General features: G+C 34.4%; 1 protein-coding gene across 2 annotated transcripts in view; it reads right to left on the reverse strand.

The window, feature by feature from the left end:
• The window catches only part of LOC138692126 (zinc finger protein 728-like), a 36,856-nt gene extending 17,442 nt beyond the window's left edge, over positions 1-19,414 (reverse strand). Inside the window, exons 1-5 of one of the 2 annotated variants that reach the window (XM_069815104.1) lie at positions 18,991-19,414; positions 16,960-17,094; positions 15,414-15,551; positions 12,812-12,894; positions 536-7,081 (exon numbers count right to left, since the gene is read on the reverse strand). In XM_069815104.1, the coding sequence (XP_069671205.1) occupies positions 6,025-7,081; positions 12,812-12,894; positions 15,414-15,551; positions 16,960-17,094; positions 18,991-19,104 (1,527 nt within the window). In that variant the 5' untranslated portion in view covers positions 19,105-19,414 and the 3' untranslated portion in view covers positions 536-6,024. Of the gene's footprint in view, positions 1-535; positions 7,082-12,811; positions 12,895-15,413; positions 15,552-16,959; positions 17,095-18,990 lie in introns of those variants that run through there. The other variant, XM_069815101.1, reaches the window with a different exon arrangement.
• Positions 19,415-23,725: the final 4,311 nt, after the last annotated feature.

The following is a 23,725-nucleotide window of genomic DNA, read 5'->3' on the forward strand; positions in this document are numbered from 1 at the left end:
CATAAACTTTGTGCTCATCTTATGCACTTTGACTTTAGTTTGGCGCCATTCAGTATTATGTCCACTTTGTTGCCAAATGAGGAGTGAGTACAGTTTCCTTAGGGGGGGGGGGCAAAATTAAAGAATTCCCATAAAACGGAGTTATGAGCGACATCGTTTACCTACCTCCCCCCTTATAGCTTGATTGTTCTACAATATATCGGGATATGATCATTAAATAAAAGTATTTTCGGGGGGAGGCGTATTTCTTACAGCGTTACATCCATATCCGCGATGTTTTGGAGCGAGTTGTATAGGGCTTGGACTGTAGGTGAACTACAAATTATAACAGGGCATAACTTAAAACAATCTCTCTCTTTTTTTCTCTCGTAGAGAAAAACATGCATACATCAATAAAAATTTTGTAACTATGCTAACAGAAACTTTTTTTATATATATATATAGAGATTACCTTCCTGAAGATATCATATGAAATATAAACTCTATTCTATTTAATCTCGTCTTTAAGTTTACACATTATACCGCGTTTGTTTTTGCATTGTTGTGCAGTATGTTATTCATACATCTCCAAGTGGACGCCAGAACACCTGCAGACTTCTAACACAGGAGTACAGGCTGTTACAAAAGAAACATTACACTGCTTCCATTCCTCAAATGAGGGATAGAAATTCTTATACATTCAGAAATTTAAAATAAATATTAAACACCAGACATATTATCCGAAACCTTTAATCATCAATTTAAGGACAGGACCCTAATCATAAACAAAATCAAAAAAGTATTTCTCAATATTTTCTAACATCAATGAAAAAAAAAAAAAGAGTTGTGACAAGTTTGGGTGGTAGTACCCACATAGCCACCCATAACTTCGCCTTTGTTTGTTCCACTAGATGCGTAAATTCATTATTTTCGGCAGAAAAGTGAAAAAAATAAATACATACATTTGATGACACAACTTTTAACATTGTATCACTTGGTATTTGTATGATAATAACTATCTTGTGCTAAATATTATTAACGTACCTTGTTAACATGTTTCGACCTATTTTTCGGTCATCTTCGGAACTGGTCGTTGTTGGTCTTGGCGCCTCCTGTTTCCTGTGTGGGTGCGTTTTGTAGTGTAGAGTCAAAGAGTGTATGTGTTTTGAAATTGAGTTGTGTGTTGAGAATATCGTTGGGTTGTGTTTTCGTGTGTCTGTATATTTCGCATTGTTCTAGTGTGTTGAGATTCTGTCTTTTTGGTGGGATGTGCAGTATTTCCATGTCTGTGTTGATGTCTCTGTAGATGTGGTTTGCATTTGTGATGTGTTCTGCATATGTGGAGGTGTTTTGCAGTTTTCTTATGACTGTGATGTGTTCTTTGTAACGTGTTTGAAATGATCTGCCAGTCTGTCCTATGTAGTAGTTGTTGCAGGTGTTGCATTTGAGTTTGTATATGTCTGTGTGGTTGTATTCGTTTCTTTGTGTTGTTTGTGTGTTGAGATGTTTCTGTAGAGTGTTATTTGTTCTGTATGCGATGTTGTAGTTTAATTTCTTGAATGGGGTTGCAATTTTATGTGAGTTTTTGTTGTCGTACGCTAGTGTGATGTATTTTTTGTGTTCTTGTGTTTGTGATGTGTTCTTCTGTTTATTGTGGTATTGTTTTGTCTTATGTATTATGTTGGCTATTATGTTGGGGTTGTATCCGATTTGTTGTGCTATGTATTTGATTGTGTTTTGTTCTTCGTTATAATCCTGTTGGTTCATTGGTATATTGAGTAGTCTGTGTATCATTGTTCGGAATGCAGCTTGTTTGTGTTGTGTGGGGTGGTTGGATGTGTTGTGTATGTGTGTTTTTGTTGTTGTTGTGGGTTATCTGTTTACTTTCAACGTGTGTTTGTTGTCTACTTTTGTTATTGTGATGTCTAGAAAATTTATGGATTTGTTGTTTTGAATTTCTAATGTGTAGTGTAGCTTTGGATGTATTTTGTTTATGTGTTGATGTAGGTTTTGGATTTGTCTCTTGTTTCCTTTGTATAGTATTAGTATGTCATCTACGTATCTGTGCCAATACATGATGTTGCCTGCGTGTTTGTTGTTGTCTATGTTTAGTATGTATGTCTGTTCTATGTGGTGTAAGAATATTTCTGCTAGTATGCTGGAAATGGGTAATCCCTAGGGTAGGCCTTCAATTTGTGTGTAATATTTGTTATTGTATGTGAAGTAGTTTTGTTTTGTGATTATGTCTGTGGTGTCGATGATTTCTTTGATTTGTTCTTGTGGGGTGTTGTTGTTTTAGCTTTTTTTCTAGTATCTGTAGTGCATCTTGAATGGGTATGATTGTGTATAGGTTAGATATGTCGAAAGTTAATAATGTTGTATTGTGTGGAATATGTTTGTCTTTTATTGTATTTATTTACTAGGTCTATGTTGTTTTTTATTGTTGTGTGTTTTTCGAATTTTATGTTGTTCCTTATGGTTTAGTCCATACATAACACATCCAACCACCATACCTTGCTCTAAATCTCTCTTTTCATCTACTTCATTTTACTGACTATTTTATATTAATTAGGAATATCTGAATTATCTTTAAATATGCGGGGTTCGATTCTAGAACATTGTGAAGTATATTTGGTTTAAGTTCATATTATTATATTTATACATGGATGAACTTTAATAAGGAGGCAATTTATCGCAGAAATGTAAGTAGAGCCTAATGATATTTTATTATAGCACACGTCAAGTAAAGAGTGAAGCGATGCTTGGAGAGCGTATTGCTAGAAATTCTAACTCAAACCATCTGTACTGCAGTAGCTGACAAGTTGCACGTTTTCAAATGTGTTCGTAAATAAAAAGGGGAATTTGCATAAATGACAGATGAATTGTGTGTGTATAACGTGTTTATTAATTATTGCAACAAATTGAAAATCATCAACTGCATTCTTTTTATCCATACCAAGTATGTAAAAGAATTTAATGTAACACTAAGTAACAATTCTATGAGAAAAACAAAGGAAATATAACCTAATACAAAATTTGGTAGGAACAGTGAAGATGTACTCTTAATGTTTTAATGCCTAGAATTGTATTTTACGTAAACATTTTTTCTTCCAATTGTATGGCAAGAAAAAGTGACGTAATGAACTTTTCAATATATTTCGGGCGGAAGACTAAATCATATCTGAGAACAAATTGCTTAATAGACAGGTATGCACTCGACGAATATTATTATATAATATTATAAATAAAAGTACTCAATTACTCACAGCAAACATAATTCCTGTTGAGGATGTTGCTCTTCCTCAAACAGCAACAGCAATGATGCGGTACGTAGAACAATAATCCTCGTATTTGTGTATTAAAACGTCCAATTCTACATAAAAAATTGCACATTATATTAAACCGATCCACGTGTAAACAGATAGTCTTTTGAGCTTATCTTTACAAATGAAACACATTCCAAAATTATCACAACTGAAAGGCATTTACTGCCTTCCTCTTTCTCTCCACATAGATCAATATTGTTAATATAGTTTATTGTCTGATATCTTCTTCTGCCCCCAACTCATCTCCGATTCACGATTCCTTCCAGTATATCCGTCACTAGGCAGTTTCTTCTCAGCGAGTGACCCAACCATTTCCATTACCTCTTCAATTTCAGTATCATTCATTCTTCACTCACTTTTTCCAACACAGCATATTCCTTATTCTGTGTCCAATTAACGCGATCAATTTTTGTCCATACATATTTTTAATGCTTGTATTCGGTTCTCTTCACTTCGTAGTAATGTCCATGTTTCTGCTCCAAATAATCCCACACTCCATCCAAAGCACTTCATTAGTCTCTTACTTACTTCTCTTTCTAGGGTTCCACAAAAGATGCTTCTTTTTCTACTAAAAGGTTCGTTGATCATTCCTATCATCAATTTCATTTCCAAGCAACAGCTGACGTTTCTGCTTATAGTACACCCCAATTATTTGAACACGACCACTTGTTCTATTGCCTCATTTGGAATTCCTGGCAATGGTCCTCGTCGTAATACACAATGGATGATGAAGAAACATTCTAGCTACAAACTATACGAGAAAAACATTTCAAACTGCGCTGCTCTGGACGTAAAAAAAAAATACAAACCACTCCAGTCGATGCACAGCAGTTTCAGATATGACTCGCTATTGGCATTCAAGAAAAGGAATTAATAAGTATCACTGATCATACCTATGCATCTCCTGAAATCGTATTTACAAATAAATGAAGAGCACCATTAGGAAATCCTGAATAAGTTGAATACACCATGTAGGCCTACATCGACGAGTTCCACTTCTATTACGCACACGTCCAATATAACATCAATTGAACCACCAACCACATTCAAATTTGAAAATTGTTCATGCAATAAATATTCCTTTTAAAATTATTATGATTATATTTTATGTCATCGTCGTTAATTAAACAATTTCTAACACTTGTGTATATTATTAAGTTATGTTATAGCTTCTGCTATATGATATTATGGATAGTCACGTATCAGAGATTGTTTAATATTAAGATTTATTGAAAATCATCTGTCAAGTGACGTTGATTACTGGGATTCGGATAACTGAAACGAAATACAACTATTTTAATAAAAATGAAACTGAATCAACAAAGCTTTCTTGACTAGTAACACTGCCATCGTGATATAGATCGAGAACTTCTCGACGAGAAGGCATTGCTAGTAATCATAAATCACTACTGCCATCTAGCATGCATCTAGCGAAATATTTGTAATGTAGAGATGGTACAATAATACATATGAAGACAGTTGTATTTTCGTAAGTCAATTAATATTTAATTGTATTGGAGTACTTCGTTACTTCTAATCTTTATATACTGTCTCCTATTCGTGTAATAGTCAATAAAATCCCAATCGAGTGTTGAGATTACTGTTGACAAAAGAGTGAATTAACATTCGAGTTTCCTGCAAGTTTCTCGTTAATTACGAATGCTCAACTTTCATTATATATATTTAAACAATATTTCAGTTCTCGTTTCAGTTATCGTTCCCGGTTTGTGAACCAAGCCCGACACTTTAACTTACAGGACAGGGACGAACACATTCCACAAACATCGCATTACCAAGTCATTTCGTCGGTACATTTGAAACCATATTTAACATAGTCTTCCTAAAGAAACACGTTTTAGAAATCAGACTTCAAAGGTTTCTCACGTAAAGGTGTTCATTGCTTCTTAGGCTACCTGAGCCAAGAAACATTTACTACAAAAATCGTATTAGAAAAGGTTATTACCAACAGACTTGAGCATATGATTAGTAAAACAACACCTACTTCCAAAACGAAATTGAAATCACTGAAAACGAAGATATATTTGAAAGGTTTCTCGCCTGTACGCTGCCGTTCGTGGTTTCTTTAGATAGTCGAATCTTAAAAACACTAACCACGAATTAAAATTTTGAAAGATTTCTCGCCTGTGTGCTGGCGAACATGATTGCTTAGGTTTAGTCCAATGTGAGAAACACGTACCACAAACTTAACATTTGAAAGGTTTATCGTCAGCGTGTAATCGTAACTGCATTTTCAAGTAGGAGTAGCGCAAGAAAACCTTACCAGAAACATCACATTTGAAAGACTTCTCTCCCATGTGAAGACGTCCACGAGTGTTTGGAATATTCGATTGCGAAAAACACTTACCACACACATGTCAAACGTTTCTAGGCTGTGTGCCAGCACTCATGCACTTTCAAGGTATCGGAGTGCGAGAAGCACTTACCACAAACATCACATAGGAAAGGTTTGTCGCCTGTGTGGATTCGTATATGCACTTTCAAAACACCGGAGCGCGAGAAACACTTACAACTAACATCACATTTGAGAGGCTTATCGGCTGTGTGTAGTCTTAAATGCACTTTCAAGTGACCGGACTGCGAGAAACACTTACCACAAACATCACATTTGAAGGTTTTCTCGCCCGTGTGTAGCCGTAAATGTTCCTTTAACTTACCGGAGCGCGAGAAACATATACCACAAACATCACATTTGAAAGGCTTATCGGCTGTGTATTCTTAAATGCACTTTCAAGTTACCTGAATGCGAGAAACACTTACCACATACATCACATTTGAAAGGCTTATCGGCTGTGTGTATTCTTAAATGCACTTTCAAGTTACCGGAGTGGGAGAAACACTTACCACATACATGACATTTGAAAGGTTTATCGCCTGTGTGTAGTCGTAAATGCACTTTCAAAGTATCAGAGTGCGAGAAACACTTACCACAAACATCACATTTGAAAGGTTTCTGGCCTGTGTGTAGTCGTAAATGCACTTTCAAGGTATAGGAGTGCGAGAGACACTTACCACAAACATCACATTTGAAAGGTTTATCGCCATTGTGTAGTCGTAAATGCACTTTCAAGTTATCGGAGTGCGAGAAATTCTCACCACAAACATCACATTTGAAAGGTTTATCGGCTGTGTGTAGTCGTAAATGCACTTTCAATTGACCGCACTGTGAGAAACACTTACCACAAACATCACATTTGAAAGGTTTCTCGCCAGTGTGTAGTCGTAAATGCACTTTCAAGTTATAGGAGTGCGAGAAACACTTACCACATACATCACATGTGAAAGGTTTATCGCCTGTGTGTAGTCGTAAATGCACTTTCAATTGACCGCACTGTGAGAAACACTTACCACAAACATCACATTTGAAAGGTTTCTCGCCAGTGTGTAGTCGTAAATGCACTTTCAAGTTATAGGAGTGCGAAAAACACTTACCACATACATCACATGTGAAAGGTTTATCGCCTGTGTGTAGTCGTAAATGTTGCTCTAAGTGACCCGAGCGTGAGAAACACTTACCACAAACATCGCATTTGAAAGGTTTCTTGCCAACGTCCGTGGATAAATGCTCGTTCAGTTTTTCCGCAGTCGAGAAACGTTTTTTAGACGATTCTAATTCCAATTGCTTCTCACCTTCACGAGTCCGCACAGCTTTTACGGTGGAATCTGAATTCTTGGGAATCTCGCACTCAGTCTCGTTCTCTTCAAGAGAAAGACTGTCCAATTCTGATGACCCAGTACTCACATTCGTAGCTGCAATCCTGAAGTAAATATACTATCAGTCTACAAAACAGTCGCATCAAATGTACATTCAATTATTGAATATTAAAAAAACAAACTATTTCATGATAAGGGCATTACGATTAGAGATACGTTGTAATTAATTAATGAGTAACACAGTAAGTATCAAAATACCTCAACTATTTGGCCTTCACCTGTACAATAAATTTAATAAGGGTTAGTCAACTCTTGTCAGATTTTTTTAAAATAAAACACTCTGTTCAAAGTCTCCTGTCTTTGAGAGCGCTAAAGTATGCGATTATTTTGATATTAGGCATTGCAAAAGGCCAATAATTTTTTGTAACTCTTATTATTGAGGTATATAAAATCTTTATACTTTTTAATTTTATCAATTTAACATCAGGAAAATTTCCAGTGGAACATTACAGGTTCCATTTCGTTGCAAGCGTCATCATGAGAAAATTTCAAATTGGTATTATCTCTAACTTGCCATATGTTGTTTTGCGAAAGTTAACTAGTAACAATGCTTACAGAGCTCTGCAACAATGTAATTTACAATTGTACAAAATTATAAGCATACTAAATAATTATTTTTCCCCTTAAATGATAAGTATTCTGGTACTCAACGGTATAAAAGCATTAATTGACTCAAGTGAGAGAAATATTTGAAATGGCTGTAGCAAATTTAAGACTTGAATAGTCTTCTATTGAATGCATTTGTCTGACGAGTAGCTTTCACCTCTAGGAGGATGTTGATATTTCCAGTTATTTATCAGAAATAAACGGTTGCGCGGCTGGCAGCGAAACAGGGTGGGAAGGGTTCGAATCCCAATTGGGGCATGATATCTGCTTTCGTTTTTTCTTGGGGTTTTCCATGAACAGAGCATGAGCAAATACTAGGTAATTATGAGTCCTGGACCACGGACTCGTTTCAGTAGGATTATCGCCTTCATCTCAATCAGACGCAGAATAAGTGAGATGTTGATAAAGCGTCGAAAAATAACCCATTAAAAAGGTATGAAAGTCTGGACGTGAGCAGATGGAAATACGTATCATACCCATGGGATGCAAGTACACACAGGAGCGAAACCAGATGAGTCTGCAGAGAACAGACAAGAACCAAAGAATGTGAACTGTCCAAGATGTTATGTTGGTTCTCTACGGTACAGAGCGAAGGGTAACAGCAGATCTCTTCTTAGGCCCGTAACACACTTGAAGATTTTTTGCTAGCGAGAAATATGTAGCGAGAAAGAGACGAAAAGCATTCCTCCACACACCTGGCGAGTTCTCGCCACCACAGATCACACCTCGCTATGATCATCTATGCACTGCCTTTACGCAGAAAGCATTTATCTGATTATAGTAATGAGTCGTTGGGGGAAATATTATAGGTTATGTATTTACGTATATGGTCGTACTTAAATATATAACCTGTAAGTATATTGTCGTACTTTACAAATTACGTACGAAACGCTTTGTTCAATCTGAGTATTCAGATGATGAGGAAATGGGCTTACATGAACATATTTTTTTCACGACAAAAGTTGGCCTAAAATTAAAGCCAGAAATATCTGAACATCACATTGTATCTTACGAAAATAAGGGCGAGTTTTGGACACTGGAAACTGGTTTCGATTTGAATGATGATACGTGTAGGTGTTATTTCAGGTTCAATGAACCACAGTTGTTTTTGCCATTCATGATATGATAGAGAATTCTTTGTTATAGTCTCATTAAAATTACGTAAACTCTTAGGACATATAGATACATTATTTCAAATATTTAATTAATACTATTAAATCTCATCAAAATAAAATATAACCCTATTTACTTTCAGATAATCTGATATTTGTTCCCAGATTTCTTCTTGAAGTTTCGTGTTTTTATATTTTTCATCCCGTGCATCATATAAATAGGCATACGGGTGATATCATACAAGTTCGATAAGTTTCTGACTGCAATTATCAAGCATCTTTCCTAATTTTCAAATAAAAACAATACAATTTATCGCCTCCTGTGATATCTTTTTCTACATTCAATCGTCATAAAGAGTATAAATGTCAAACATCTTTGATAAATGTGTCAAGAAAATTCGCTGAGCTACCGAATCGAGCGAGGAACTCGCGCTAGTTTTTTGCCTCGAACCAGAATCTCTTCCAGTGTGTGGACGTCCATTTGAATCAATGTTATCAATTTTTTAATTTTCTCGCAACACATTTCTCACTGGCGAAAATTCTGCAAGTGTGTTCCGGGCCTAAAGCTGCAATATGACGGAGAACATTGTAGCTCAAAACCTAGCCCTCACTGGACGGGAAAAAAGAGTTAACATACCCAAGCGTTCACAATAGCGAAAGAAAACGAAGATTTTTCGTCTCATTTGTGGGTCATGCTGATTTTAATGACATTCTATAATACAAGAAAAAAAATATATTGTTCTGCTGTCATCACCAGCAACGTGCTATGCCTTGTTCAAAGGGAGACAACAATTGCAAGCCAAAGACAAAACTCGACTCTAACAAAACCAAAGCAGGGGTGGATACTACAGACAAGATGGCTAGAGAGTGCAATACTTGTGAGGCGATCTGTATGTCTGTTGTGCATCATAGACGTCAACAAACTGTAAACTGCGGAACGGAAAATGAAACAAAACATCATAGACGCCTATTCCTGCATCAACTTGGTGACGTGGCATTTCGTCTCTTCATCACCCAGAGATCTACGATTGTAGCATTGAGAAAGCCAGAGCGTGTTTGCATGGGAGCACTGGATATAGAAACTCCATAGAATAAACGCTGCATTAGCCAATGTATCAGCTGGAAATGGAAGGAAAAGTGGAAACTGCCACATGCGCCCAAGGATGCTGGGCAGGAGACTGACCTGAAGCTACAAATGATAATATACGAGATTAAGAAACATGGGTTGTATGCGGAGGCTATGAGAAAGGTGGGAAAATAGCAAAGACTCTGATATCCTCTGCTACCTGCAATCTTGTGTTAGACGTCATAGGAAAGTACAAATTTAATGGAGTGCGTCACTCGACCTCATGCTAACGAGTAAAGACCATTGGAGGCATCATAACAATATCCTCTATTACTTCAATTTTTACTGCATATTTTAAATAATAAAATAAAAATTATTTCCGAAGCAATATCAATGTTCGGTTGTATGTATAGCTGTAACCAGTTTTTTCATCCACGAAACTTAACAAACTTCGATTGACAGACAATAATTTATTGCTGTTCAGTTTTATGGACTGCAACTGCTAACGTAATATTGCCTGATATAGAGAATGTTATATCCAAAAATATTCGTTAAATATGAAGCGTCTGCAGCAGGTCCTTCAAGTGAGAAAAATGACTCTTGTGATATAAGAAAACGTGTTTCAACATTGTGAGTACACATTGCAATTGCAACATACAAGCAATCAAGTAAATACTTAGGAAGTAACTAGTTTTCCTTGTTGTTCAATTTGTACACTGACGTTAAAAGACATCTGACCTTCGATTTTATGATCATGTAACCGAATTTTTTACTCACAGAATAAGTCAGAAGCAAAGTATGCAAAAAACAAACAAACTTTGAAACAGTATTCTTCAGTGTCAAAAGGTTGCAAAATTATTGGGGCACTTATAAAGTGTCAGGGAAAATGACGTAGTTCAAGCAGAAATTATTATCATAACTGACAATACCTGCGGTTTCACGCTAAACCTAGTGCAGCAATCAGTAGAGTGGGATGAAATATTGATTTCTATAATGCGGGTATTATTTGTCCAGTACGATTTACAACACCGACTTTTATCTTCGCCATTTGTTCAAAGAAGTAATAACTACAGAAGCCACATTTACACCAACAAATTATAGTTCAGTATAGATTAGTAGGGTCGGGTATCTATGTATTCACGTGCCAGTATATGGTTCATTGTTCCAATGTTTCGTGACACAATATAATTCAACTACAATAAATTATATTTTTGCCTAGAAGAATATCCTATCTTATTTAACATAAGGTACTGTTACTTTGTAAAGAAATAGTCATAAAATATAAAATCCATATCAGAAATATTCCAATTATTAAATAATATTGATGCCTTATTTCTATGTATTCTGTAGAAGTTTTTATATAAATTTATTACACTTAATATGCTGTTGATTATTATTGTGCATGACGTATCTCAGGCATTAATAACATAAACATCCGTGCCTGAACTTTGAGTAGTCACACAGTTATATGCAGTCTGTTACGGAGAATCACGTGGCTATCCTGTAACTTCAAAATCATAAGTTGCTGTGCTGATTTCGTGACAGCACTGCTCTAAACTCACTATGTGTGAGAAATATTGGAAAGTAAGAGAGTTAATGGCTTTACAGCTAAGAACCATGCATCAGTTAATAACAACACCAACATGTCTACCCACTAGAAGAGGAAACAGTGGCCAAACAGAAATAAATCATAAATTGGTGACACAACGTTGTTCAAGTACAGTTATATGTATTATTGTAGTACGGTGTATATCTGGTGTTATGGAAGTGAAAGAATGATGAACTTATATACAGCAAAATAAATGAATGAATGAATAAATAAATAAATAAATAAATAAATAAATAAATAAATAAATAAATAAATAAGTACATAAATAAATTTATAATTAAATGAATAAATAAATAAATAAATAAATAAATAGAAAAACTAATTAATAAATAAATGAGTAAGTAAATAAAAAAGTAAATTATTAAATAAATAAATAAATAAGTAAATAAGTCAGTAAGTAAATAAGTAAATAAACAAATCATTAAATAAAAGAGTAAATAAATACATAAGTAAATAAGTTAGTAAATAAAGAAGTAATTAATAAGTAAATAAATAAATAACGAAATAAATATGTAGATAAATAAATAAGCAAAACAAGTATATATGTCAGTGAGTAAATAAGTAAAAAATCAGTAAATGAATAAGTAAATAAGTAAATAAATAAGTAAATAAAAAAATTAAATAAATAAATAAATTAGTAAATATGCAAGTAAATAAAGAAGTAATTAACAAGCAAATAAGTAAATAAATAAATAAATAAATAAGGAAACAAGTAAATAAGTAAGAAAATAAATAAGTAAATAAGTTAGTAAATAAAGAAGTAATTAATAAGTAAATACATAAATAATTAAATAAATAAATAAAAAAGGAAATTAGTAAATAAGTAAGTAGATAAGTGAGTAAATAAGTAAATAATTACGTAAATAATAAGGAAATAAATAAATAAATAAATAAATAATCAATCACTGAGTAAAAGATAAATAAATAAACAATTAAATAAAACAGGCAAATTAATGTTACACAGTTACTTTGCAAATGTGAGTATCGCTTTGCAGAAGAATGCTTGGATTGGACTCAAAATAATACCGTAGTACATAATTTTCTAGGGAAATATAAAAACTTCAATTGTAAACAAACTGTAGATATTAAGTCGGAGGAGTTCAAAACCCTGGGCTGGAATATGAGTGTAAAGATCCACTACTTGCATGTCCATCTATATTACTTTCCTGAAAATCTACGCATTTTTACTGAAGAACATGAAGCAATGTTTTAACAGTACATTATGGCAATCAGATACCAAGGGAAGTGCAGTGTGAATGTGATGACATTATTGCTGGATGATTCTGGCAGACAGTTCTTCTGAAGCTGCTTCTAAACAGTCAAGCTAACAGACACTTCATACACAATCAACTCTACGTGAAGACTCGCACACCACACTCACCTTTCCGTCAAAACCTCGTTGTCCTCTGCTGTTACTTCCACACTTGGGTCCTCATTCACTGCGTCCGAGTCTCTCTGCATTTCCTAGAAATACAAAGCAAATAAAACCATAAGATAGCACAATTTACATTAAGAAAAGGGCATCGAAATTAGATGCCACAGAACTGATTTTAAATCATATCAAGCCTAGTAGAATTTTAGTTCATAGAATACAATTCCTGGGGGAAATTTTTCGTAGATCTGCGTTCTAGAGCCTTTTTCAACACGTAGCACACAAAGTTGTAATATAAAATTCTGCAGGACAGTCATATAATCTAAACCTCTTTCCCCAAGCAGAAGAGGAATTTTGAGAGTTTTAGAAGGGAACGAGTACTGGTACTATAAAATCCAAATAAATGAGATAAATGTATATCATTAATATACACAATAAAATATTTTAAAACTTATATGACTTATTTTTAGTCAACATACAGAGGAATGATAAAATTCTGAATGGTGAAAAGGCGCAAAAGATGTTGAGAACAGAAACAAAATACATATTATTAACGAACTGAACTAACACACCTTTATTATTTTTATTATTTTTTTTAAGTTTACGATAGAAATGCAAAATTTAATGTGAAAAAATTATTCCAATGCAATATCAGTGTCAAACATACCGCATTATGTATGTTTTCTTAACTTCATATTTAGAAGATACGGAGAGATACAATATTATTACAAGTTTTGATGAGATATCTAATGCAGGAAACATTACTTTTTATAAAAACAAGTGAAATACGACAGATTTTAAGGTTTGCACTTGACTAATCTGTCCATCCTAGATGCGAATATGTCATTCTCTTCTCTGTTGCTTGCACACCCACACTTTGTTCACTGAATGTTGAATTGTGCCATATTTGAGATTCTGTCGCATACCAATGGATCACATGAATACGCACGGCAACGCTGGTGGAAAATGACTGTTATAGAGTAACTGTTTGACCACTTACAATAGAAGAAATTTTCCATGAACGATTATTCAATAATTTCTAGTTTCGAATTTGGTGGACTTTGTAAGTGGTTTACAACAATTTAACAACTGCAATGGTTATCCAGAGTCTCAAGAAAGTGAATGTGATAATGCCAGCGAAAAGTGTCTACGGTTCAGTACCGAAAGTTAACCACCATTTTCTCTCTATGGGTTAAGGGATAATACCCGAAAAAACTTCAAACAGGTAACTTGTCCCAACCTGTATCTGGACACCGATTTGCTAGTCTCACGGTCAGACATGTTAATTTCAACTCCACACTTCTGATCGAAATTGGTACAATCCCCATTTTTCTGATAATGTCTAATACCAAGTCATTGTATGACTTCAAAGTATTACATTACCAGGTATATAATGATTCGGTTGAGTCCGTTTTCTATAGTACATCTATGCTCAATACATCTTCTTCCAGCTTTATTCCATAAATTCTGGCAGGTAAAATCATTAAGTATCCAATTATACTAAAGGTCCAATACAGAAAGATTCCTTTTCTATGACAATATTGATTATTATATCGTAGAGAAAAAGTTGGATAGAAAATTCGTTGAACAATTTTGTGAACTTCATACCTTTCCCGAGAATTTTAACTAAGTTGTAGTCAAGTCATAAGAAGTGAAGGAAATTCAAATACAATATTTATTTGTAATGATTTTAAAATTGGCAAAATGAAGTTTCAAAATTTACGTTTCGCTATCTGTACTAAAATTAACTCTAGTTCACTTACAGGTTAAGGGTAAATAAAATATACAGCAGTTTCATGTATGCTGTATCTGCATGTATATATCACAACATTTTGCAAAATTTAGAACCTATTCTGCAATCCACTCTAAATGAACTATATAATTTATCGTAAACTTGGAAAATATCTTCTGTCTATGCGTAAGATAATATTCTACAAGAGATACATTGCAACTATGTAAAAACTTAAAAACAAAAGATAAAAAAGTGAAGTCACGAGATAATGTATGTACATACATGTAAAACAAAATCTTTTACTTGGAAACTGTAAAATGTATTAAGAATTTTAGATAACGACGCAGAGTACACAAAAAGAAGTAGTGTCCTCAAATACCATAGATTATGCAACAAGAAATTACGTTTTCATATCTAAAACAAACCGAGATACTACTTCAGAATTAGTTCCCTGCAATATGACATATCTCGTAACACTAATTCTGATAAGTCTTTTTCTGTCTCTATCATAAAGTAATTTTTTTTTATTATATTGGGTTATTTTAAGACGATGTATCAACATCTCAGGTTATTTAGCGTCTGAATGATATGAAGATGATAATGCCGGTGAAATGAGTCCGGGGTCCAGCACCAAAAGTTATCCAGCATTTGCTCGTATTTGGCTGAGGGAAACCCCCGGAAAAAACCTCAACCAGATAACTTGCCCCGACCGGGATTCAAACCCGGGCCACCTGGTTTCGCAGCCAGACGCGCTGACTGTTACTCCACAGGTGTGGACATCATAAAGTAAAAGGCACTGCAAACACTGTTGTAAAGACGTAGCGGATCTGACAATCAAAACACAAGAAGAACACAGTGCATTCCTTGTGCTGCACTCACCTCAGGCTCACGTTTCACCACAGGGAACGAAATTGCCACTGGATCTTTCTCACGTTTTACCTCTGATACGAGATCATGGCTCTGCTTCACATATTCCTCCTTTATACCAGTCACATGATGATCCAAGAAATTCTGTTCCTGCAGTACAAAGAGATATATTAAATGAGCAATTATTACAGTATTAGAAGAGACTTCTAACGTTACAAGCTGCTGTATATATATCTGCATACATCAGCTTGACATTATGAGGAATGGGGCCAGAATTCATAAGCGAATGCAAATTATTGATGCAGAAATATTATTCAGACAAGTTATGAAGGTATGTAATGATACGAAAAGCAAATCGTGCATATTACGGCCATTCCTACATATAATATATTGTAGCATATTTTCAACACTGTTCTGTGTTAAACCCACAAATTGAGTTCCTTGGGAAAAAAAAAATAAAGAAATAAAAGTAAATAAGATAAAATAATAAGAAATTGCAAACGATATAAGAGACAGTTTAATACATAATTTTATTGATGCTTATTATGTAAAAAAACATCTGAAGGAAAAATACATTGATACTTTTTATCATTCTGTGGGAGAATTTCGAAATATTTCTGATTCATTGAATCTTACTGACCAAGAGATGAGAAAAGCAATCCATAGAATTTGAAAGCTACTTTCAGTATAATTTCATCATTTTTCATGTACGCATTCAGTACTCGGGTTTTCCTTTCCTATGAAAATAATGCTTATATCTTAGACAACAAAAATGCTTAGAAAATTCGTCACCTTTCCCGAGTTTAGTATCTAGTTGGAATCCACCCACAGTCAGTTCAAATAACTTCAAAACCTCTATTTCTATTTCTAATAATTTCAAGATTTGTCAACTGAAATTATTAACTTTACGTTTCTATACCTATATTTAAGTTGAATGTACTTCATTGACAGAACAAATATAAGTAAAAAATACTTTGATGTATGCTGTACCTATCCCTATGTAGCAGATCATTTTGCAAAATATAAAGCACCTTCTGGAATTCACCCAAATAAGCACAGAAATATATTGTAAAGTTACAAAATATGTTTTCTATACTGGTAGCATAATTTGCTACAAAAAAAAACATCCCACAGACGTAAATACCTAAAAGAAAAATGAAGACAGGTGATAATATATCTGCATACATCTACAGCAAAATCAATCATCATTTTAAAACGGCAAAACGTACCGAGAATTTAGGCAAAGTCATAGAGAAAGCAAAAACAAATTAAGTCAAGTACAACACAGTATCTAAGTAATAGACTATGGGAATTTGTAGCTATGGCAACCATTACGACTGAGTATAACAAGCAATATCGTTCTCGAATTTAAAACAAAACCGAGACAATAATGCAAGCAGACATAAATAATAACAAACAGAAACGAGATTGCTCTGCCACGGTCACACACTGAAAGGCGCTGCAAGTATTGTTGTAAAGAGGCAGTGTCCATTACAAACAAAACACAAGAAAAACACTGGAAGAAGAACACATAGTTCATTCTTTGTGGTGCACTCACCTCAGGTTCTCGTTTCACTACAGAAAGGGAAATTGCCACTGGATCTTCAACTTTTATCTCAGAAATGAGATCATGACTCTGGTTCACATATTCCTCTTTTGAATCAGTCACATGCTGATCCAAGGAAGTCCGTTCCTGCGGTACCAAGAGACATCTTGAGCAATTTATTATATGGTGTTAGCACAGTTTAGTATATACAGTTGCGACGCTCAATACTTGATAAATATGCATACATAGAGAGTTGCTGACCAGGATCGCTACTATCGCCTCAGTACAGACCCTTTCCCGAGCAGACGATAATGTATGTTGGGGTTTTCAATTTCAGTGTATGGAGCTCAGTGAAATAACTTATTATGTTATAACCTTATTGCGCATCATTGCTAAGTTTTATTTAGTGTAATGTGTCCATAAATTCGGTAACTTCTTATTGCATAACTTTATGCAGAAATAATTACAAATCTGTGTTATTTTAATGTGAAGAGAATTTTACATGTTAACATAATCTATTTACATTTAAATTTTAAATTTACAACTGAAGCTATTTTGGGGTTTAATAAAAAAGTATTTATATTGTTATTTTAATTTAGCACATCTACCTTCCTTAATTGTAGATAGAAAATTTACCATACCACACCTATGAACTTAGTGTACGTACGATTGTGTTACTTCGTATCTCAGGAAGTAGATAAATACAATAATTCAGTACATACTCGATTGTAGTATTAACATACAGACAAATTGAATGTGCAGCGTATCATACATGACATTATGCTTAATTATAATGTATAATTGTGAATATAGGAATATAAATAATAACCTACAATTTCCATATGACGTAACATAGGCCTGCGTATATAATGGCAGGGCATTGGAGAGTTTGTAAATCTAGTTGCTCTAGTAATAGTGCTGTGAGCTTACCGTATTTCAATATAGTCAAGTGTTCCAAGGTCAATAAGGCAGAATTCATAAAGCGGTGTAACTAGCGCTGAGGTAGTTCCTGCGATTTCGAAAGTGAAAATCGTTGAATTTTTAAGAGAATTTTTGTGGAGGTGCAGGTGATGGTATAAGCAAAGGATAATGAAAGCCAAAACTAACCAAACCTAACTTGTCACAGATCCGTATATGCTAGGAATATTAAGTACAAAGGAACTAATTCTGCTCTAGATTAGGCTACTAAGAAAGTACACTAATCAGACTTCAGATTGGAGTACAGTAAGAAACAAATAAACAGAACTGAAATAGAGACAAATTGTAGTTACAAGTTATCACACGTAAGTTTATGCTTAATTATAACATATAAATGCAAATACTGAAATATTGGTACAGTAAACCTAACCTTTAATTGTAACATATCAAAATATCCGTGCGGTGCAACTGAAAATTATTGAATCGAGCATAAATGAATGTACTAGAATTTCGCAATAATTAATCCAAATAAAGTCTGGTATTACACATAAGAACAAGGTAATTTTCACACTAAAAATAATATTACACCTTTGCTCGCCAGTGAAGTATGTCTGAAGTGTCTCATGATCATTGTTTTAAATTTAATCATGCTATTACATTACATTTTAGAGAAATATATGTTGCTCTTTATGCATTCCAACTAAAATATATGGTTGAAACAAAGAACATATTCCCAAATACCCCTACCCTCCTCTCCTATATTTAACTTATTAATAATTGGAAGCGAAAAATTATTTATAGTCTTAGATAAAGAGAATAAAATGAATTCGTGACCTTAAGCATAATATCAAATACCTACATTGCGGGAATGTGTAGCTTGGGAACCATTAAGAATAAGGTGAACTGTAACTTCGTTTTTAAATTTGAAATATAAAACCAGATAACAGTTGATGATTACATTTCGATACAAGATAATAAATTAAATATATATTGTCATCAGATTCGTTCTACCCCTATCACACACTAAAAAGCATTCCAAGTAATGTTATAAAGAGTATGTCTGTGATATTCAAAATAAAAAATAAGCACTAGAAAAACACAACACATTCCTTGCGCTCCACTCACCTCCGGTTCATTTTTCAACTTTGGGAATGAAATTGGCATCGGATCTTTATCAACTTTCACCTCATGTGTGAGAGCATGTCCCTGGTCAAAATATTCTTGGGAGTAATAAGACATCTTGCGTAAGCTTATGTATAACAATCGTTTAACTGCTGCGTGTTTCCAATTATCGTAATGATAATAGAATGTTTGGGCCAGCGTTGCCTACACCAGTTTGCAGAAATAGTCTAAACGCTTAAAAAACCACGAAATATGGCATCAAAGCCACTGGATTTTTAGATGCATATTACATATTTAAAATTGTGCGTATTAGGCTATTTCTTTGGAAGGGTTCATATCTGAAGCATCTTTATAGACGACTGAAAAACTTCACACCAAAAACCTTTAGATTTCAAGCCGCCAAAACCACCCTGTTGGCGACATTGGTCACGGCTGACCAAAGCCTTAATAAAGTATTTTCAAGGCGGCCGTGTTCAGACAGATGATCGAGGTTCAGAATGGCAGTAATTTCATGATGTACTCCTATTTGCAATTATTATTTTATGGATAATTATTTTTCTTCTAATACTAATTAAAATAAGGGGCTCATAATAGCTTATCGGTAAAACCCCAAGAATCATTGACTGTTTTTTCATACGTAGGGATAGTAGGCTTACAAACTGTCCCCTATTTTCCTGGACAGTCCAGGATTTTGATAATTACGTCCAATTCCCGACATAATTTGCACATGCATCAAAATGTACTGATATCAGGGCATATTAGACATTTCAGGTGATTTTCGTTCCTATCATGTTGTTGGATTTAGTCTGGATTGGAAGATTTTTCCTTACAGTCTCATACAGACGTGCTTTCAATATGTGACGAAATGGAAAAACGACTCTGGTTCTAGTACGCATGTATTTCTAGTTGATGTGTCAATGCAATGATCATACAAAGATCATATCTAAAGTTTAGGCAGGTATTATCATAGTCTACAGAATACTTTATGAGCCATATATGTATACTTTGTGCTCATCTTATGTACTTTTACTTTAGCTTGGCGCCATTCAGTATTACGTCCACTGCCTTCCCATAGGAGGAGAGAGAAAACAGTTTCCTTGGGGGGGGGGGGCAAAGCAAAATTAAAGAATTCCCATAGAACGGGGTTATGGGGGACATCGTTAACCTCCGTAGATTTACTCCGTATGTAGATGAAATTATTGGTGATCATCAGTGCGGTTTTAGGCGTAAAAGATCGACTATTGATCAATGTTTTGTATTCGACAGATATTGGAGAAAAATGGGCGTATAAGGGTACATTACATCAGATATTCATAGATTTCAAAAAGGCATAAGGCTCGATTAAGAGAGAAGTTTTATATAATATTCTTATTGAATTTTATATTCCCAAGAAACTAATTTAATTAAAGAGTGTCTCAGTGGAACTTACAACAGATTTTGTATAGGCAAGTTTGTATCTGATGTATTTCCAATTGAGTGCGGGCTAAAGCAAGGAGATTCACTATCCCCTTTACTTTTTAACTTTGCTCTAGAATATGCCATCAGGAAAGTTCAGGATAACAGCCAGGATATGAAACTGCACAGTTTACATCAGCCTCTTGACTATGCGGATGACGTGAATATGCTGGGAGAAAATGCATAAACGATGGGAAAACAGGAAAAGTGTACTTAAAGCAAGTAAAGCGATAGTGCGGAAGTAAATCCCGAAAATACAAAATGTAGGATTATGTTTCGTGACCAGAATATTGTACAAAATGGAAACATAAAAATTGGAGATTTATCCTTCCAACATCTTGGAGCAACAGTAACAGATATAAATGACACTGAGGAGGAAATGAAACGCAGAATAAATATGGGAAATGCCTGTTACTATTCGGTTGAGAAGGTTTTGTCATCTAGTCTGCTTTCAAAAAGTCTGAAAGTTACAAGTTATAGAACAGTTATGTTGCAGATTGTTTATCTATGATTGTGAAACTTGGACTCTCACTTTGAAAGAGAAACATAGGTTAAGGGAATTTGAGAATGAAGTGGTTAGGAAAATATTTGGGGCTAAGAGGGGTGAAGTTACAGGAGAATGGAGAAAATTACACAACGCAGAACTGCACACATTTTATTCTTCACCTGACATAATCAGGAACATTAAATCCAGACGTTTGAGAAGGGCATGGCATGTAGCACTTACGGACGAATCCGGAAAAGCATATAGAGTGTTAGTTGGGAGACTGGAAGGAAAGAGACCTTTGGGGAGGCCGACACGTAGATGGGAGGATAATATTAAAATGGATTTGAGGGAGGCGGGATATGATGATAGAGTGGATTAATCTTGCACAGCATAGGGATCGAAGCCTGGCTTATGTGAGGGGAAATGAACCTGCGGGTTCCTCAAAAGCTATTTGTAAGTAAGTAATTACAAGAATATAATGGATTTCTAGTTTCCAACGAGTTAACATATCAAGAATTTATATTGCTTTTCAATTTGTCTTGTGATTTTTGTAATTTTTTTTATTTCTAGTTTTCTACTGTTAGGAGGAAATAATTAGTTCAATAAAATTGTTAGTAACCTTTGGGTCCCTAAAGTTGGCAAGCCTACCGATAGAAGATCGATGACGCAATACCTATACGACGTCATCTGCGATGACAGTACTTCAACATATGAATTTAATCGAGTGCTACCGCAGCTTTCCTTTCTCTCACCCTACACCATTTCACTGCCCCTTCTTCCATACATACCTTGCTCTAGTTCTCTCTTTTCCATGTACTTACTTTATTCTAAAGATTACTTTATATTATATAGGATATCTAAATTATGTTTAAATATGCAGGGATTCGATCCTAGAACCTTTCGTTTAATGAACCACTATCACAGCCATTATTCTACTAATTCGATCGTGAACAAACCCTTTAAAATTATGTTTACGCACAATAAATTAACACCAATCCTTCCAAATGTATAAACATATGACTTTATTATTACCTGTATATAATAAAACTGAATTCATTAGTTTCCTATTATCTTTATTACAGTTAATATGCCAAATTGATCACTAATTAGTGTGCTCTCTAACAATTTATAATATATTTTGAGTATATACCTATATTGTTTTCAATTGTTAATTACCTAGATTTCCCTTGTTGACTAGTTAATTAGCACGAGAAAGCAATATATGTGCAACACATTCCTAATGTATAATATTACAAAATCTAAGAAGTGACATATTTGGTTTAAGTTCATATTACATTCAGACATGGATGAACTTTAATAAGGAGACAATTTATAGCAGTAGTGGCTAATGATATTTTATTGTCCACAACTGTGGAGTAACGGTTAGCGCGTCTAGCCACAAAACCAGGTGGCCTGGGTTCGATTCCCGGTCGGGGCAAGTTACCTGGATGAGGTTTTTTCCGGGGTTTTCCCTCAACCCAATATGAGCAAATGCTGGGTAACTTTCGGTGTTGGACCCGGGACTCATTTCACCGGCATTATCACCTTCATCTCATTCAGACGCTAAATACCTTAGATGTTGATACAGCGTCGTAAAATAACCCACTAAAAAAAAGAAATTTTATTATAGCACACGTCGAGTAGAGAGTGAAGCGATGCTTGGAGAGCATATTGATAGAATTTAGAATTGAAAACATCTGTACTGCAATAGCTGACAATTAGCACGTTTTCAAGTGTGTTCGTAAATAAAATTGGGAATTTGGATAAATGACAGATGTATTGTATGTGTATAACGAGTTTATTGATTATTACAACAAATTGAAAATAATCAACTGCATTCTTTTTATCCATACCAAATATGTAAAAGAATTTATTGCAACACTAAGTAACAATTCTATGAGAAAAACAATGGAAATATAAGCTAATATAAAATTTGGTAGGAACAGTGAAGTTGTACTCTTAATGATGTAATGCCTAAAATTGTATTTTACGTAAACATTTTTCCTCCAATTGTATGGCAAGAAAAAGTGACGTAATGAACTTTTCAATATATTTCAGGCAGAAGACTAAACAATATCTGAGAACAAATTGCTTAGTAGACAGTTATACACGCAAGTAATATTATACAATATTATAACTAAAAATACTCAATTACTCACAGCAAACATAATTCCTGTTGAGGATGTTGCTCTTTCCCAAACAGCAACAGCAATGATGCGGTACGTAGAAAAATAATTCTCATTGTATTTGTGTATTAAAACGTCCAATTGTACATAAAAAATTTGCACATTATATTAAAGCCGATCCAGGTGTAACCAGATAGTTTTTGTGCTTATCTTTACACATGAAACACATTCCAAAATTATCACAACTGAAAGGCATTTATTGCCTTCCTCTTTCGCTCCACATAGATCAATATTGTTAATGTAGTTTATCGTCTCATATCTTCTTCTGCCTCCAACTCATCTCCGATTCACGATTCCTTCCAGTATATCCATCACAAGACAGTTTCTTCCCAGCCTACCAATTCCTTTACCTCTTCAATTTCAGTATCATTCTTTCTTCACGTACTCTTTCCAACACAGCTTATTTCTTACTCTGTGTGTCCATTTAACACGATCCATTTTCCTCCATACATGTTTTTAACGCTTGTATTCCCTTTCTTCACTTCGTAATAATGTCCATGTTTCTGCTCCAAAAATCCCACACTCCATCCAAAGCACTTCATTAGTCTCTTACTTACATCTCATTCTAGAGGTCCACAAAAGATGATGCTTTTTTTTCTAAAAGATTCGT

Source organism: Periplaneta americana, chromosome 16 (assembly GCF_040183065.1).
Source record: "Periplaneta americana isolate PAMFEO1 chromosome 16, P.americana_PAMFEO1_priV1, whole genome shotgun sequence".
Lineage (NCBI taxonomy): Eukaryota > Metazoa > Arthropoda > Insecta > Blattodea > Blattidae > Periplaneta > Periplaneta americana.